The following is a 19,421-nucleotide window of genomic DNA, read 5'->3' as shown; positions in this document are numbered from 1 at the left end:
TTTGTTTGATGGCCAGAGGTTAAGTAACAGCCCCTAACCTGACTTCTCAAGTGCTATGGACTGCTCTTAGCATAAGAGGCAGGTCTGGTCCATAGGCTTCAAACGCACTGCCACAGAGTCTCTTCTGACTCAAAAGAGTTTCTACAGGACAGAGTAGGACTGCTGCTTAGGGCTTCCAAGATCGGAAATCCTCATGGGTACAGACAGCTTCATCTTTTCCCCCCAGCAGCCGTTGGGCTTGATCTGGCAACTTTGTTACCAGCCCAGTGCTTACACACCAGGGCTCCTGTATGGGCTCTGGGGAGCTCTAAACCAGGAAAGTGCCGGAAAGAGAAGAAAAAGAAGCAAGGACTTACTGGCATAGCTCACATCATTGCTGCTGTGAGTTGGCCTGGTGTCCACCCAGCCTGTCATGGCACCTTGGACAGCAGAATGAAATGGTGCACGGAGTTAATCCATCTCCAAGTGGCTAAAATTATGCTAGGATTCCATAGGGTTTTCCGTGTCTGATTTTTAGAACAACCTGCCATGCCTTTCTTCCAAGTCTGTCTTAGCTTGGAAGCTCTGCTGAAACCTGTTGAGCATTTTACTATCGGGCAAGTTCCCACGGACAAATGGTGGTGATTTGTGTATGCAGTGCTTCAGCTGGGAATCGAGCCCACGGAAGCACGGATTCTGTCTCTAAACCACTCAGGATTATTTGCATTAAGTTCATCATTTTAAAGATCTTCATCTTATTTGCTAAGTTCTTGATTTGGGCTTGTGAGAATCTGAGGTTCCATTGCACTTACGGTTTCTTTAGCCACTGTAAATAGTGCTCATATACGCCATATGAAATTATATTAATTGTAATCCTCATAAAAACACATTTAACTAATTTCATTTTTATTTTAAATACAGATTTTGCTTTTGTTTTTGTCCTTTGTTTATAAATTGTGTCCATTATCAGCTTGGTTACTGGTTATATATGGTCATGCATATGTTTGAATAAATTAGATGTTGTTATTACTATGGTTTCAATGTTATGCTTTGTAGGACAGTATTTATCTTTCCTTTGTGCCTCTGGTCTGCTTCAGCTAAATTTGGCTTGGTACTTAGCTATTAGCTGTAGGCATCAGTGATGTATATCCTCATTAAAACAGGTTCTTTTCTTTCTGAAAATTTGCACTATTGTTCATACCTTCTTGTTGGAAACTGAACAATTCTCTGGCACTTTTGAAATTTGCTTAAATTCTTGACTGCATATTTTCTTAGGCACTCTAAAATTATTGAGTGTTTTGTTTTTTTATTTTCCTTCATAGGGAAAAGTATGTTCTTGGAACAGCTCAATTTTACTAGAGCTAGATCTAGTAACCTTTCACGAAATTATGGCAGGAGAGTACCTGATGGATAGATAACGATAGTGCTTGAGGCTTTTTCACAGAATAATGAGAACTAAACTATATAGCCCACAATCTGACCCAAGCGGAGCAAAGTGCTTTCTAATGTAGTCTCTACTCCCGGAGGCTTGTGACATTTGCCAGCGTTACCTTTATTATTATTATTATTATTTATTTTTGGTAGTTTGTCAGCATAATTAACTTATCAGTGTCACAAGGACTAAAGTAACTATCGATTTTTCAATGTAGGTGTATTGAAACAAACACCATGCTTAAAATGCCAGCCTTCAAGTAAACACATGTCAGGAATATACTCAGGGTAAAGCATGCAAGTAGGTTCCGGAAGCGGCAGACGTAAATCAGGTATTGCTCCCCACATTCAAAACCTCGGAGGCTGTGGGAGATGATTCTTCGGTGAAGAGGAAGGGCCTGGGGTCACCTTAGAAGTCACCGGAACTGAGGGTGCTTTGTTAGGGGGAGGCCTGATGTTGAAATTCACTTGCTGATTTGAAATTGAATGTGTGTGTTTAAAACAACTGGTACATACAGTGGTGATATTTGAAGGCTGTGTTCCTAAATATTTATGCTATTTGCAGTTTTTTTCTGAATTTGAAAAATATATTTGTTAATATAAACTCTTAACTGTTTCTCACTAGTTTACTGGAAAACGGTCAGTTTGAAATCGTGACAGGTGGCTGGGTCATGTCTGATGAAGCTGGTTCTCACTATTTTGCCATAATTGACCAACTAATTGAAGGACATCAGTGGCTGGAAAAAAACCTAGGTATGTCTCTTGATATCTTCTTTCTCCTTTGTTTGGGCTACCCCGGACAGTTCATTTGGGAATGTTAGCTAAGATTCTGTTTTATTTTTGCAAAAGCATATTTATAATCTAACCCTCATTGCTGAATGATTTATCATTCATTAATGTATAATTTTTCTGTAATGTATAAATTAAGTTGTATAGATAAGCTTTGATTACTTTTAGGGCCACCTACCTTGATTCATCTGTCACTTTATAATTTAAGGTAATTTTAAAAATGAAACTTTTATTGGCATATATGTAAAATATATTACAATTCAATAGTTCAATCATACAGGATAATTTTTTAAGTTTTAAATATTTCCCAGTGCGATCTTAATTAAGAGCTAGAACTCTTAATAATAAAAGGCAAAAAGCTAATTTACTAGCTTAAGGAAAACAGAATCCAACACAGTATATGTACAAACAACTCAACAAAACTGAAAGGAGGAAAAAGTAAGCAGTTACTAGCAAGTGAAGGAGATGAATAAGCTGGAGACTGGGCAGGAACCTTGGTGGCATAATAGTTAAGTGTTGAACTGAAACCACAACATAAGCAGTTTGAAATCACTAGCCGCACTGTAGGAGAGAGAGGAGACTTTCTATTCCTGTAAAGATTTGCAGTACTTGGAAACCCACAGTGGCACTTTTACTTTGTTCTGTAGGGTTATTATGAGTCGGAATCTTGGAAACCCACAGTGGCACTTTTACTTTGTTCTGTAGGGTTATTATGAGTCGGAATTGACTCAATGGCAGTTGGAGTTTTTTTGTTTTTTTTAAGGGAGCTGGGTACTCTCATTTTCCCAGTTTAACAAGTTCAAACAACCAAACTTTCTGCTATCTAGTTGATTCCGACTCATAACAACCTTATAGGGTAGAGTAGAACTGCCCTTATGGGTTTCCAAGGAATGCCCCATCTTTCACCTGAGAGCAGCTGGTGGTTACAAACTACTAACCTTGTAATTCGAAGCCCAATGTGTAATCTGCTATACCATCTGGACTCCTTACATAGCAACTAGGAGGAGGAATTTTCCCCAATATCTGATTGGCCTAACTTAAGTGCTTATCTTTGAGCCAATTATGTGCCCAGAGTTATGAGAGCTGAAATATCAGGGTCCTGGTCATTTTGGGGGAAGTGGTTATGGGGAAGAAGGGATTAAGGAGGACCAGGTAAACCTCACCTGAACTGTGTGAATGGATTCTTCATGGGGAAGAAAGGGTTCTTTTAATAGACTTAACAGGAATCAAGTCTGAGCTGGAAAGAACAGATGTCCAATTTAGCTATATAATAAAAAAATTGGACCTCATTGAAATTTTTGTAATGTTGAATATTTGCATTCTGCAAAGCAGGTAACTAATAAATATATATCTCAGTATAATTTTGGAGTTTCTTCATAGTAAGTGTACATATTTTTTATTGACGGTATTTCTAAATATTATATATTTTTGCAATTCCCACACCCTCATTATATTTTTCTCATTTAGAAATAATTTCCAATGTAAAAGTTGTAATAATATAAAGAAGTCTTACAATTTTTAAAAAATTTATTTATTTTAATTCATTTTATTGGGGGCTCGTACAACTCTTATGGCAATCCATACATACATCCACTGTGTCAAGCACATCTGTGCATTTGTTGCTAGCATCATTTTTAAAACATTTTCTTACTGCTTGAGTCCTTGGTATCAGCTCCTCATTTTTTCCCCTTCCTTCCTCTCTCCCTCGTGAACCCTTGATGATTTATAAATTATTATAAACTCAGCTCCCTAAATCATCACATATGAACACACGCGTGCGCGTGCGTGCGCGGAGGAAAATTCCTTTTCTAGTTGCTAACCTAAGGCGCCCTGGTATCTCTATTTCCCTGCTCCACATTGTTTCAAAACACTTGTGATTTTGACATGTTTTTAAGACTAATGTTGGTGAGCATTTCCATGTGCTAATTAGAGCATTTGTAAAACTATGAAGAAATGTTTCTTTGACTCTTTTGCCCACATTTTAATTCATTTTCCTTTCTATTGTTGATACATACACATTCTTTATACATTTTTCAAAGAAGTCCTTTGCCATCATTTGCAAATATTTTCTCCCATTCTGAGGTGTCTCCCTTTTGTTGGTATCCTTTTATGCATGAAAAAAATTTGTTTGATGTTCAATTTATCTATATTTTGTTTGGTTTCTCCTCCTTTTTATGTTATTGCCAAGGAATCATTGTCTATCATAGAACCATGAAAATGAACTTTTTTTTCCCTACACATTTTATAGTTTCAGCTCAGATATTTAGCCCTATGGTCTGCTTTGAGTTAATTTTTTGTATGGTATATACACCATATGTTCCTGTATTGTTCATAAACTATAGCAGTAGCATATCATAAAGGTTATAGTGGACTTTCTTGTGCCGAACTTCCATGGAACTTTTTAGCTGTTCCATAAAAACAAACAGCTCACTGTCATTGAGTTGATTCTGACTCGTAGCTACCCTCCACAGGGTTTTTAAGACTATAAATCTTGAAGGGAACTGACAGCTTCATCTTTCTCCCATGGAGCCATTTGGTGAGTTTGAACCTCTGACTCTGTAGCTAGCAGTCCCAGCTTTTAACCAATAGGGCTCCTCCATAATAAGTATTATATAATCTATTAAGGTGGATATTGTTTATAATGTACAGAAAATGTGTTTTCTTCTTAGTCTTTTTCAATTATCTTTAGATGTTGAATATTACTGTTGTTTTAGACATCTATTACATTATGTGGTTTTCTTATTAGTTCTATAGATGTGACAATAATTAACTCAATTAAAAAGTCATTGAGTTCTTAGATTAAATCTCTTTGTTTCATTTTTATTGAATTCAGTCTGGCTGGTCATTTTGCTTATGATTTTTATGTCTTATTTTCATAAGTATGATTAGTTTACTTTTTAGCATGCTATGGTTTTGGGTTGTTTTTTTTAATAAATGCACAATTTTATTTATTTTAAGTTTAAATCCTTGAGGGGTACAGCATCACATGGATTCTATGTCCAGTAGCCTTAGCAGGCAGCTTGCTCTGGAATTTGGCCCGAACCATGCCAATTTCCATGAGCACGAGCTGATTTGTACACAGAAGCACTTCTCTTGCCTAAATAAAATTCCGTTTCATCTCAGGTGTAAATACCTTCAATTTTAAGAAGAGCCATGTGCTCCTTCTGGTTCCGTAGAGCCCGTTTATAGCCAGCAAAATTGGCCTAGGACACAGCCTTCCAGACATATTTGCCGTTTAGAAGTCCTGTTACCAGCAGGCTCCCAAATTTTCAGCAACTCTAATATGCTATGCTTATATGATCTTTTACTGGTTTATTATACTTAAAGAAAACCAATTGGGTAGCATTTTATTCTTTTGTATTTTACGACAACTCAACATTTGAAAGAATTTATTGCTAACATTGTCTACATGGCCTTTTAGAGGCAATTTTTTGATAATGTTAACATTTTCTAAAATTATTAATATAGTCTCATTTTTATTAACATATTTATTTAAAAATCTACATTAAAACCCAACCTTCTTTGAAGGTGTGCATCAAGTTTTTATCCTTTCACTATGCTTATACCATTTGCATGCTGGGCAAATGATCTGAGAAGCTCAACTCTATGAAGAAGAAGAGGAAGGCTCATTAATAGCTTATGATATGCAGGTAACTAAAGTTTGCTGAAAGCAGAGAGAATTTGATACACTTACTGATATAGATCAAGGATTGTAGCTTTGAGTATAGATTACAACTTGTGGTAGTTACATAATCTGTTGTCAATTTGAGGCAAGAGTGAAGGGGTAGAGTTTAGCTCGTCAATCAGGTTGCAGCTTGACCTAATTTGGAGAACCTGGGGAGAAAAATAGCTCGCTGGAGGTGGGACACAAGCTCACTCCCTTGGAGACATTGCACCTGACAAGACACATGGAGTTACACTAGTGCCCTAAGCTGGAGGAGCCACATGGAGTCCCCTGCCAGCACTGAGATGCTTACATAGCCACTGGAAAGTCCACAAGACCTTCCACTCACTGGCTGTGATCTTCCTGCATGCAGCGTTCCTGCATTGCATGTGTTTCATGAGTGTGAAGAGGAATTTATAGATTGGTATCAGACATGTGGGCTAATATCGGACTTACAGACTTGATCTGGACCAAGCTGTGTTTTCTCAATATTCAATTGCTCTTGGATATAAAGCTCTTTCTTATATACATGTGAGTGTCTCTGGATTTGTTTCTCTAGTCACCCGGACTAACACACAACTCAGTGTAAAGAAATAAAATATCCTTACTACTGGACCAATAGACAACATCATGATAAGCAGAGAAAAGCTTGAAGTTGTACCCACAATCAATGCCCATAGAAGCAGCAAAGAAATCAATGAACAAGCCTGCACCAAGAACCTCTTTAAAGTGTTACAGAGAAAAGATGTCACTTTGAGAACTGAGATGCACTTGACTGTAGCCCATGATATTTCCTATAACCTCATGTGCATATGGAAATTAGTCAGTGAAGCTGGTGCATTTGAACCACAGTGCTGGCAAAAACTATTGAAATTACCACAGACTGTAAAAGAATAAGCAAAGCTGTCTCAGAGGAAGTACCGGCGGAATCCTTCTTAGAAGTGAGGTTGCTAAGATTCATCTCATGTTTTTTGGATTAGTCCCTGAAAAAAGGCATCATGCTTGGTAAAATAGAGGGGCAGAAAGAAAAAAAAAAAGGAAAGTTCTTACAAAGCTCAAATGTAAGAGCTGTTGTGATGCTGGCACAGGGCCAGGCAGTGTTTAGTTCTTTTGTGCATGGGCTTGCCATGAGTTGGAATAGGCTTGACGGCGGCTGGAAGTACTTGATAAAGGATAAGGCTTTGTCTTATAACCTAAAGCATACCACCTTTGATGTGTCGTGACCTCTTTTTATTTAATTTGCCAATTTAAAAATTAACGCTTATTTTCTTTACCAACAGGAGTGAAACCTGGATCTGGTTGGGCTATTGACCCTTTTGGACATTCACCGACAATGGCTTATCTTCTAAAACGTGCTGGATTTTCTCACATGCTTATCCAGAGAATTCATTATTCCATTAAAAAACATTTTTCATTGCATAAGACCCTAGAGTTTTTTTGGAGACAGAATTGGGGTATGTAGGGTTTGATTAAGTTGACTTTAAAATTGTCTATATCATTTGACATGATGTTTCTCAGGGCTTATGAACTCGTGACATTATGGATTTTATTCAGAGTATTAGTCTTGAAAACCCAGTTGCATAAATATGTTGTTGTTAGGTGTGACTGAGTCAATTTGACTCATAGCAGCCCCATGTGGCAAAGTAGAATTGCCCCTTATGTTTTCTAGCCTGTAATTTTCATAGAAGCAGATCAGATCTGCAGGTCTTTCCCCTGTGGAGCCACTGCATGGGTTTGAACCACCCACCTTTTAGTCAGTAGTAGAATGAATGCTTAACCATTGTTCCACCAGATACACCCAGTGATCACATTTATCTATAGAACGTTCCAGTTTTTTTTTCATATCTAAAGGAAGTATGGGATAATAAAGCATATCTAATGCTTTTGTTTGCTTCTGTTTATAAAGCATATGTTTTACCGTAAAATTGAAAATGCAGTTAGTTGAACATGACTTATTACTCATTGCTTCATATTCTGTCAGCATTTCTTCCTTCTGTCTCTTCTCTGTATCTTGTTAGAATTGCTTTTGAAAACCTTAATTATGTTCTTCTAGAGAGCCCTCAAGTTACCTGTATTGCTTGCTTATTCACTGTCTTCTTTAGACACCTAAGCCTGTATTTGGCCTAAGTATATGCCCCTGCAGCACTTCCATGGGTAGATAGAGAAGATTAAACTTTGCCTTTCTTAACTCCCTGTATTTGAGAACACTATTATTTTATTTACTAAATCCTTTTTGTCGGGCATGCATTGTGTTCTATGTCTTAATTTTCATGGTCATCCCTTTATGAAAATAAAGAGAGATGTAGGTAAGTGAAGCTATTTGCCAAAAGCAGCACAGTTTACTTAGCAGTGATTTGAACCCAGTCTTTGTAATTCCACAGTCCAGGCACCTGAAGAATGGCATTGCTGCCCTCAGAGTTCTCAGTAAGATTCCATCTAAATAGGGGATCCGGGGCTACACTTTGGAAAAACTGCTGCACATCGTACTGGCTCTTTCCGCTGCTATCTGAAGCCCCTTAAGTGTTCATAGAAGTCATTTGTAATTCTTCTGCACAGTAACTTTCTTATATGTGCTGCTGTGTAGTTAAAAAAATTTTTCCAATAAGGAACTGGATTAGCAACATCATTTTTTGTTCAGAAAACCTGTAGGAGAAACTAAAACCTGTGTGGTGGTTGCATCTTTGTTGGAGAAGCATGTTATTTTTTTAAAAGAAAAAAGATGGTAAATTTGAAGAAGTCCCTTTCAACCAATGCCTACATTCAAATTACCTGTAAATATCAATTCGTGTATAAGAAATTATTGAGCCCCCCTTATGCACTTGAGTGCTCTGCTGGGAAGAAATAATAGAAAGCACCCTTGTCTATAAGGACATTGTAGTATAATTTGAGAAAAGTCACACAAGTGCTGCAAATAAAATGAAATGTATAAATGAGTTTCTAAATAAAAGTAGTAGAGCATTGAGTATATCTCTGGACTGGAGAAAGGAGGAGGAAGTTGTTTTAGCTTTGGGACTTGTGACAATCTCTAAATCTGCAAGCATTAGTGACGAGTATTCATGGTGTCACAGTGTGAATGTGACTCAGTGGGTGAAACAACTGACGGCTACAGAAATATATAGCCCATAATAGTTTTGCAGTGTAGAAAATAATTGGTTGTTATATCTACTAACGAGTATAAGAGAAAATGAGAATATGTTCTAATTTATCTGATGGGAACGTTGCTATAAAAAATGTAGGATTAAGTTGGGCTTCCTTGTGTGTCTTAAGCAGTTCTTATATAAAGTTTGCATTTTTCTTATGTAAAGATTGCATTTTTTCCCTTTGTCTTTATTATATGAGCAATGTGTACTCATTGCTGAAAAATGAAAACTCATATATAAAGCAAAGGAGGTGGGTGGAGGGATTACTTAAGTCTAAGATCCTACTCACAAGATAACCATTGTTAATCACTTGTTAGTTTGCCAGTTCACTTGGTGGTTAGCTTCTGACCTCCAGGGCAGTGATGTCAACACATGCTGCCATCTAGGTTTTAATGAAAAACATTCTGCATCAAGATTCAGCTATTGTTTTCCATATTTCCATCTTCCTTCCTTTGCTTTTGCTGTCCTCTTTTCTTGGTAAAAAGCCCCATTGACTCCTTATTGGAGAACTCCGGGAGAGGCTTCGTTAACTCTCTTGTGTTGCATCTCCTTATTGCAAGAAGGTAGTAGGATCATCTTAAGTGTTTTAATAAGCCCAATTGTTCTTGCCCACACCACTCCTTTCTTCTCATTTGGTCTTTGCTGTTTGCTCAGTGTGACCTGCTACCTGAGAGGAAACAGATTTACAGGACCTAGATGTGACCATGGTTTTGGATCGAACCATTTTTTAACTTTTGCTTCTGTTCTGTTTGTATCCATCTAGGTCATCGAATGATGGCTCATGTCTGTGCTGTGTTTAGATACCAGCTAGAGACTGAGATGTGTAGATACCTCAGGGCAGCTTCCAAGACCCACTGCTATAGAGTCATTTCAGATTTATAGCCACTCTATGGGCCAGAAAAGAACTGCTTCTTTAGGGTGTCTGAGATTGTAAAGCTTTAAAGGAGCCAAACTCAAATCAAACTCACTGCCATTGAGTCAATTCTGACTCATGGTGATTCTATAGGACAGGGTGTTTCTGAGACTAACTCTTCACTGGAGCAGAAAGCCTTATCTTTCTCCTGAAGAGGGTGGTGGATTTGAACTGCTGACTTGGGGATTTGCTGCCCAACAGGTAACCCACTCTGCTTGCTAGGGTTTCTTTAAAGAAGCAGGCAGCCTCATCTTTTCCCTTTGCATTAGATTAGGGTTTACCTGCTGATTTTGGAAGTTAATGGACCAGTATTTAACCCCCTCCACCAACACAGATTGTAGTGGCCGTTAAATGCTACTGGTGGATGTTGTTAGGTATGCTCCAGTCAATAATGACTCTGGGTGAACTTACAGAGCAGAGCAGTCCTGTTGGAGTTTTAGGCTGTAATCTTTACAAAAGCAGGTCACCAAGTCTCTTGCATATGGATTGACTAGGCCTGTTCACACCTTCAACCTTTAGGTTAGTGGCTGAGTGCTTAAGTCCTGAGGCTGTTGATTCAGCCTGTAGCTTGCATTGTACAAGTAGAAAGCTCTGAGCTCTGAACAATTTTTGGGAAACCACATTTTAAATATACACGTTTGTCTGCTGACTCTTTATTTCAGATATGGGATCTGTCACAGATATTTTTTGCCACATGATGCCCTTCTACAGCTATGACATCCCTCACACTTGTGGACCTGATCCTAAAATATGCTGCCAGTTTGACTTTAAACGGCTTCCTGGAGGCAGAGTTGGTTGTCCCTGGGGAATCCCCCCAGAAACAATCTATCTTGGAAATGTCCAAAGCAGGTATGAAAATGTGCATTTCCTAAGACAGCATCTTGAATTAAGGGAGAGGCTGAACATTGGTTGCTGAAGGGTTCAGTAAAGGGGCTGCAGGAATTGCCGTTATACTTGTTCAAGATTTTCATTCAAACCATATCTAAAGCAACTCTAAAATACCAGCGCCTTGACTCTACCTCTTATGTGTTATAATGTAATGCAGAGTGAGCAATAGTATATCAATACACAATGGATAACCTATAATACACTGTTATTACCATCTCCTTTACCCTCACTATAAAAGCTTTCTGCTGCGTTTGATTGACTTCATATACTTTTGTTGATAATAAAACTTCTGGTCCCTATTATACAAATTGGTAAGAAAAGCAACTCAACTGCAAAAATACATTTATTGAAATGGAACACATAAAGAGTGTAATTATCTATTCCCTTAATAACACTTTCAATAATAGTGAATGCTGCCCAGCTCTGATGAATACACGTTTTTTGCATCTTTCTGATTTTTTTGATATTTAAGGAAATTTAAATAAAAATGGAAGGAATGAAACTTTTTTTAAAGAAAATTGTGCTAATTATGGAAGCATCTCATTAAACCATGTTACCTAGAGCTTGTAATTTTCATGCTTTTAAAGTTTAATTTCTTCACTTAAAAATTAGTAGTGTACAATGACTTAAAATAAAACATTGTATTGTACTATCGAAGCACTCAATTCTGCTATTAAATTAATAAAGCCTTTTAAGTACAGTAAGCTCGTAACACTATCAAATCTACGTATTGAAAAATTGAAAAGAAAAACAATGTGTGTGAGGGGCCACTTTGCCTTGAGGGAGTCTGTGGACTTCGAGGACCTTCTCCAGTGAGCCTGTCACTGTCCTAGTCACCAGAGCATTTCAGCTTGGGAGCCTGCTGCATGCCTGGGGCCTTTCTCTCGTCAAGGTGTATTTGAAAAGCTCTGTGCAAGGTTAGGAAGCAACCTAGTGTTTTTTTCTTCACTCTTACAGCAGCGAGAACGTTTGAGGCGTTTGAGATTGCCTGCTTTCTAGGTTTACTAGTTAGGCCAAACCAAACCCACTCTCGATTTTGATTCATAGCCGTCTTATTTAGGGTTCTGAGACTGATGCTTTATGGAAGCAGAAAGTCATGTCTTCCTCCCGCCTAGTGGCTGATGGGTCTAAATTGCCAACCATGTGGTTAGCTGTCCAATGTTTACCAGATGTTACCGCAAGAGCTAGAGGCTCAAGAGAAAAAAAAGTATACATTCTGTGAGCTATTGTGTAAAGAAAGGGTCTCCTTGCTGTCTGGGAAAACAGTTGTTTGTCAATCAGGCATTTACTAAGGAAGTCAGAGGTGGGGAACATTCTCAGGCTTATTAAAGTGCTCAGATGGAAGTCCCAGTGTATTTTAGAGGTTACTATGCTAAGATACATTATTTGGTTGGTATAACCCTTTTGCCATAATTCATGACTTTTTAAAGACTGGGCCTCAGGAATGCACTTTGCATTCAGTTCCAGTGATTGTGAACATGGTTTCCAGGCACTTGAACGCTTCAGGACGCATGAATCTTTGTAACAGACTTTTTTTTTTAACTTCCTAAAAGTCTTGAATTTTAATTTTCATGGTTAATTCTTATCCAGACATCACCTCCATTGTTTTCTTCAGTGACCTGCTTATGACTGGAGATCATAAGTACTTGCATTCTAGTTTGGCGGCATTTTCCATCTTTAAATAACACTAAAGAAAATGAGGTTTTCTTATCAGATACACATACAGATGACATAATCTGATATGTCCAGTTCAGCAGGTTCCTCTGCTTTGCAACAAAGAAATACTCAACAAGTCTGTTTTTTGGCCTAGAGCCATGTATTTTAAGTTGACTTTGCCCGTTGAATTTTGTTTGATTTGATGGTTCAGGAAAACTTTTATTTCTATGGTTCTGATGGAGATGACATTTCTTACCTGGTAGAAAATCTGAAGAGAAGATTGTTGCTCCATATCTTTAAATGTGATGTCGACTGATGCCAAAGGGTTAGCTTGTGCCCAGCGTGGGCATTTTCTGGGCAGGAGCCAGAGTGAAGAGAAGATAGATGCCAAATGTAAATAAAAGATATTCCACATATGTTTGTTCCTCTGTCTGTACTTTACGTGTACATGCATGAGAGATGAGGATAGTATGTATATGTAGTAGCAAACCATGGGATGCATTTAAGTGCTCAAGATGGAGGTTCAGTCATAGTGTACCTCTTCTGTGATTTCAATTTTTGATATTTTTTTCCCTGTTTCTTTTGGCTTACTTTGTTTTTCGATGTGCTTGATTTCATATGTATGTTTTCTGTTGTAAGTTAGAATTCAGAATTGTTTTTAGTAAGTGTGGAGTATAAGGAAATTACTTACTGTAAGAAAATCAAATACTGTAATGAATGCTAATCTCAGAAAAGAAAGCAGCATATGTTATGTAGGCACATTGTAGCTATATTTTAGTTACCAAATACTACGTTGTTGCTGGTAAGTTAATATTTGCCAAGGAGGAGTTTCAGACATCACCAATTTCGAAAGATCCAATAAGCTTCTTACACTAGCTACATGTTTTCCCATAATTTCTATAAAATGCCTTTTTTTCTAGCATTGATGTTTTTGAAGTGCCTTCTGAAGTGTTTGTATCCTAGATTTAAGTTTACTTCTAGGAAATACTTGAGGCGAAAATTGGAATGTTGGGTCAAAAGCCCGTTTGACGTTTATCACTCATTTCTTTTTCAAAAGCCCTTCCTTTTAGTCTGTTTGTGTTCCCTTACTTCCTCAAACAGTGCCCCAGTTCAGCATTTTCCAAAAGTTATTCTTCCAAATACTGGAATATGAAATCTAAAAGCTCTTCCATCACATCAGCACATTGTGTTTGGCTGGCCTTTTGCATCATGGGTTAGAGCCTTGGGAGGTAGAAACCAAAGTAGATGCTGACTCAGCCCCCCAGCATTATCTGCTGATCAGGATTGAGAAGGTTGCTGTGACAAAAATAACTCAGACTATTGGTGGCAGGTATTGTGTAAATAGATCTTTTTTTTTTTGGAAGAAAGTATGGTTCTATAAAATGTTAAGTCATTTTTGATCGATTAAGGCAAAACAAACATTCAAGTTTTATATATGTGTTAGTCTAGGTAGACTAGAGAAACAAAATTCATAAGCACTCATTTTATGAGAGTTTTATATAAAGGGTAATTGTACATTAAGTATCCCAACCCAGTCCAGTCCAAGCCCTTAAGTCCAACATTAGCCCATATGCCCAACTCCAATCTACAAAGCCCTCCTCAATCTCACAAAACACATGCAATGATGCCAAATGCAGGAGGAACGCCGAATCAGTGAGCTTGTAAGCATCTCAGCGCTGGCAGGGGTCTCCACAAAGCTGCTCCAGCATCCAGGACTGCATCAGCGTAGGTCCATGTGGCTTCCTCTCAGAGTTGTCTCACAGGATGTGAGCCTTGCCAGCTGAGGCACAGAACTAGCTAAGGCAGCCGCAGCTGGTCCGACCATCAGAGAGCAAGAGACCAGACATGCTGGGCTCGCTGAGCCATTTATCTCTCTGCCTTTCAATTAATCGCACATGTGGTCATCGGCCAGGTTAGCACAATAAACTTTAACTATCACATTATAGAAGAGAGATTCTTTTTTGTCTTCTTGAGTTAAATTATGAAAGCATGGGTTCGTCTGGGGTCCACACTCTGGCTGGGATTTGGAAGAGAGAGTGGTAATCGTATTTCTTTAAGAATAATCTATTGGAATTTATTGGCAGACAATGCTAAAAGGCAAATTATTCCTTTTGAAAGGAATTTAATATTTTAAGTAGATGCTGATAATTGGTATAATTAAAAAAAGAAATGCCTGCTTTATAAATGATGTTAGTCAAAAATATAACTGGACTCCTCAGTACTTTCTTTCTAATCAGCTGTGCCCCGTTTCCCTTTCTAAATGGTGTTCCTATTTTCCCTTTTTTCTTTTGTAGGGCTCACATGCTACTAGATCAGTACCGAAAGAAGTCAAAGCTTTTCCGCACTAAAGTGGTCCTGGCCCCACTGGGAGATGATTTCCGCTACTCTGACCGCACAGAGTGGGATCAGCAGTTCAAGAATTATCAACTACTTTTTGACTACATGAATTCTCAGCCTCAGCTTAATGTTAAGGTAATACAGAAACCTGTACTTAGACGACACTGTACTGGAAGGCAAGCCTTCCTTAACTGAAGTTAGCAAAATCTCCTCAATCTCACTGGCCAGTATTCCATTACTTCCTAAATGCATTCTTGTTATGTCACAGGATCGTTCATTCAGAAGAACATTACGTTGTCCGACAGTCCTTCCAAGAGTCCCTCTCCTACCCTTCCTGGGGGAGTTTCGACGTATCACTTTTCAGTTGTATGGAAGCTACACCTACAGAGTGATGAATTTCAGCTTTTTTAGTGATGGCCTCTATTTCTCCCAGCATTGGAAGTTTATTGTTTCCCCCAGACAGTTGCATCCTTGTGATTTAGTAGTGTGACTGGTAGATGTAGATGAACCTGTCATGAATCTTACAAACAATTTTCCTGTGTCCAAGGATGATGCTAGCATTTTTCATAGGTGAGGAAGACTTCAAAATTTCATCATTGGACTGTGGTTGAGAATAACACAAATAACCCCATCCCCCCCCGCCCCCCCACCACCCGCAATGTCCATGACTCACCACAGTTATCAACTCAGGCCACTCTTACTTGTTTCAGTAGTGAAAAATTATTCCATCTACAAAGTCTTACAAATAAAAGCAGTTTGATGTGGTATTACAGAGGCAGCACGAGTCCTGAATGATGAGAGTGGCATTGTCAAACTGTACTCCGCATCAAGCCACCGTAGCTTTGGAATGTGTCGGTGCACCCTAATTGTCAGTATTACTTTAGGGTTTGTGTTTTTTGGTATGATTGGCTAGGCTATTTTTGGGTTCTAGGAAAGCTGAAGAATTTTGCCTACATAAATCAGTGGTAGTTGATTCTTCACTTTATGCCCTTTTAGCTTATAAAGGGCTTCATAAGAATGCACTGCTTTTGGATACCAGGGGAGATCTGTGTTTCATTTTTATTTTTGATGCACTTTAGAAGTCCTGTATGAAAAAAGTAGTTATCCATTATGTTTTTCAACCTCATATTCATGGGGAAACCTGTGAGAGCTGGAACTCAGTGGGCCTTCCCTGTGTTTCTAGGTCTCTACTACTTTGCTCTCTATGGGGGGAAAATATCTGAATTTTCTTTCTCTGACAGATTTCTGCCTTACATAGGTTCCACCTTTTGCAGGTTTCACTGTATTGACCTGTTAAGCAGTAGAAGACCTGTGAACATACTGTAGAAAGAAAGTGATATTATAATATAGAAAATCAGAAAGCTGTCAATGGACCAGTAACTTTATCAAATAAATAAATAAACATAAAGTATCAAGTTTGCCCAAGATATTGAAACTTGAAGTTCTACTACATTATGAACTCTTAAGTATAGGGGGATGATTAAAACATCTGTGTGTTTTTGTGGGTACACGTTAATGCCTTTCACTGGCTAAACGAAGAAGAAAGAAAGAAAGAAACAGACCCATCGCCTGGAGTCGGTTCCCACTCACAGTGACCCTGTAGGTCAAAGTGCACCCTGCCCTATAGGGCTCCTCTGAATGTCTGAGGCGGTAACTCTGTGGGGCCAGAAAGCCTCACCTTTCTCCTGTGGATTGGCTGGGGCTATTAGCAACCCAGTGCATAACCCACTATGTCATTAATGCTTAAGGCTGCTCTAATAAAATACCATAAAAACAGGTGGCTGATAAGACCAGAAATCTAGTGATTCACAGTTCTGGAGACTAGGAGTATAACATCAGCGTGTTGGCATTGGTGGTTCTTCCCGAAAGTTTGATGAAAATCTCTGCTCAGTCTCTCTTCTAGCTTCTGGTAATCAGAGTTTTTTGATTTACAACTACAGCAATACAAGATATCTTTTTTTCCTCTCCTCTCCTCTCCCCTCCCACCTCTCTCCTGTTTTCTCTTTTATAAGAACACCCGTCATAAAGGTGTAGAATAACTAAGGGATAGATGTACGCTGTGGTCCAAGATGACCTCATGCTAACCTAACTGATAGTATTTTCAAAAATGAACAGGATCTTGTTTACAGGTACAGGGATTAGGACTTTGATATATCTTTAGGAATACAGTAGTTCGATCCATAACCCTGGGGAAATGGCTTTGGTATTTATTGGAGGGGTCTTCTACCCGTTTTTGAGAAATTAGATCCTGATTTTAATATTTTAGCATATTCTTGTCCGAACAATTTTAAAATATTTTAAATTGAGGTGTAACATACCCAAGAGAGTACACTAATCACAAATATATTTAATTTTGGCTTAAAATCCCTCCCCCCCACATTGTGAATGTCAGTATCATCACCCCCCAGATCAAGAAGAAGTGTGCTCAGGTGTCTTCCTGGCCCTTAGCACCCCTGCAAAGCGTAACTCTTCTACTTGGGGCACCATGATTACTGTTGCCTGTTTTTAATATCCTATGAAGAAAGTTATTCAGCAAGTGCCTTTTTGTGTCTGGCTTTTGGTTCCAGATTATGTTTGCAAGATTCATCCACATTGCTGCTGTAGTTCATTTATTTTCAATGCTATTGAGTATCTATAGCATCCATTTAATAAATATTATCACGCTTTCTATTCTAATGTTATTGATATTTGGGTTGATCCTGCCTATTACAACTAAAACTACTTTGAACATTTTTAGCATGTTTTCAGTATACATTTTCATGAGTTTATATTAGTATAAAATGGATGGATTTTTTTGATTATAGGGTTTGTAAGTGTTCTTCAATTGTAATAAGTATCGCCAAGCAGTATTCCAAAGTAGATTACACTGGTTGTTGCATTGTCTGAAGACTTTTGGTTGCTCCACACCCTTACTGTTGGGGTACCGACCCCCAACAGTCAAACGGGTTCTTACGAGTGACTTTGCGATTATGGAAAAGAATACAGATAGACAGCAGGGCACCAAGACTCCTTGTCCCTATGTTAGGACCAAGAGAGAGAATGTTTTTTTCCAATAGCTGTATATAATCGTGGGGCTTACAAATCTTTCAAAAGCGTACAGGTAATATAGTGAATAAGTAACATAGTGAATGAGTATTAGCATTAACATAATGAACAGGCAATGAAGTGAGTCAGTGTCTAGACCTAGAATGATCCTAATCAGAAAGAGACGTCAGAGGAGGATTTGCTACCCTTTGGGGTGGGACAGGCAATAGAATCTGATTGTTCTTATCTACAGACAACCTCTAGGCACAGTGAATAGCCAGATTCAAGAATGATACATCTTTTATGGTAGCTCCTTTATGACAATCCCTTTATTGGGGGTGCGGGTTGGGGGCTGGGGGTTGGAGGGACTGTGTTCACTCATGAGAATGTATATTAAGATTTATTTATATCTCATAGGGTGAGGACCTTCCCCAACTGGAGGTGGCTTTCCAGACCTGTAATTATGAGCATAGAGGATTTAGCTGCATTACATTCTCATCCAGTCCCTCAGTTTACCACACCTTACTCAGACTTTGTATTATTAATTTTTTGGTTAGTGAAGTTGTTTCCTTTTTATCCATTCTGACAGGTGTAATGTTTTTATTTTGTTTATGTATAATTCAGTGATAGTGATTATGTTAATTTTCACCACCATCTGTGTCCAAATTATTTTATCTCCGTGCCTCACTGGACAATGAATGACAACCACCACGTTCCACCCCTTCATTTTTTTCCTCCCTTTCACTTCTGGTAACCACTAATGAACTTTGGTCTTCTCTTGCCTGTTATTGATATTTCATGTAAGTGAGATATTATACAATACTTGTGTATGTGTATAGAATGTGGACGTGCTAAAGATCAAGGTACTACTGCAAAATGTGGTGAAGAAAAGCAGATGGTGCCCAGCTATCAATTGGAATAGTGTCTTGTGTCTTAGAGGCAACCGTCAAGTGAGGCGTCAACTAAATCCGTATCAAAGAAGCATACCAAACTCTGTGATCCAAAGATAATGCTAGCAAAACCAAATACAATGAAGCGAAACGTATCAGAGCATACATTTTTGAACACCCAATTAGTAGAGGGCTATGGAGGACAGTAGAAACCCAGAATCCATCTGCAGAGTATCTAGTCAGATTAAGCTCTGGCAGATCCTGTCTGGCCACAGGTACGGGACTCAAACAGCTTCACACAGAGATTGTTGCAAACCTGATTATGATGGATTGAATCCCCATGGTATAATGTGGTACTTGGTCGCTGGACCTCCCTCTTGACCCAACCTGAAATTGCTCTAGGCTTAAAATATTTCTTCATTGTTCCATGACAGAAATTTTCTCTCTGGCTTTTAAAATATTGTTGATGGCCTTTTTTTTCTTATCCTTTATATTTATTATATATGTATTTGTATTTTCTTTCTGTTTCATTTTTCTTGCGTTCAGTACTATTTCTTCCAGCTTGTTTGTGAATTTTTAATATATCGTTTTATTAGGGGCTCATACAACTCTTATCACAATCCATAAATACATGAATTGTGTAAAGCACATTTGCACGTTCTTTTTTTGTTGTTGTTTTTTAATCATTTTATTAGGGGCTCATACAACTC

General features: G+C 38.2%; 1 protein-coding gene across 1 annotated transcript in view; it reads left to right on the top strand.

The window, feature by feature from the left end:
* The window catches only part of MAN2A1 (mannosidase alpha class 2A member 1), a 206,580-nt gene that overhangs the window by 76,844 nt on the left and 110,315 nt on the right, over nt 1-19,421 (top strand). The window contains exons 5-8 of the mRNA XM_004706587.2: nt 2,036-2,163; nt 7,144-7,317; nt 10,579-10,765; nt 14,755-14,932. Of these exons, the coding sequence (XP_004706644.1) occupies nt 2,036-2,163; nt 7,144-7,317; nt 10,579-10,765; nt 14,755-14,932 (667 nt within the window). The remainder of the gene's footprint in view (nt 1-2,035; nt 2,164-7,143; nt 7,318-10,578; nt 10,766-14,754; nt 14,933-19,421) is intronic.

The sequence above is a fragment of the Echinops telfairi genome, unplaced genomic scaffold, assembly GCF_000313985.2.
Source record: "Echinops telfairi isolate 266 unplaced genomic scaffold, ASM31398v2 ScPeMD7_7469;HRSCAF=8507_1, whole genome shotgun sequence".
Taxonomy (NCBI): Eukaryota; Metazoa; Chordata; class Mammalia; order Afrosoricida; family Tenrecidae; genus Echinops; species Echinops telfairi.
The sequence above is the reverse complement of the archived record's forward strand: the minus strand, read 5'-3'. Positions and strand labels throughout refer to the sequence as shown.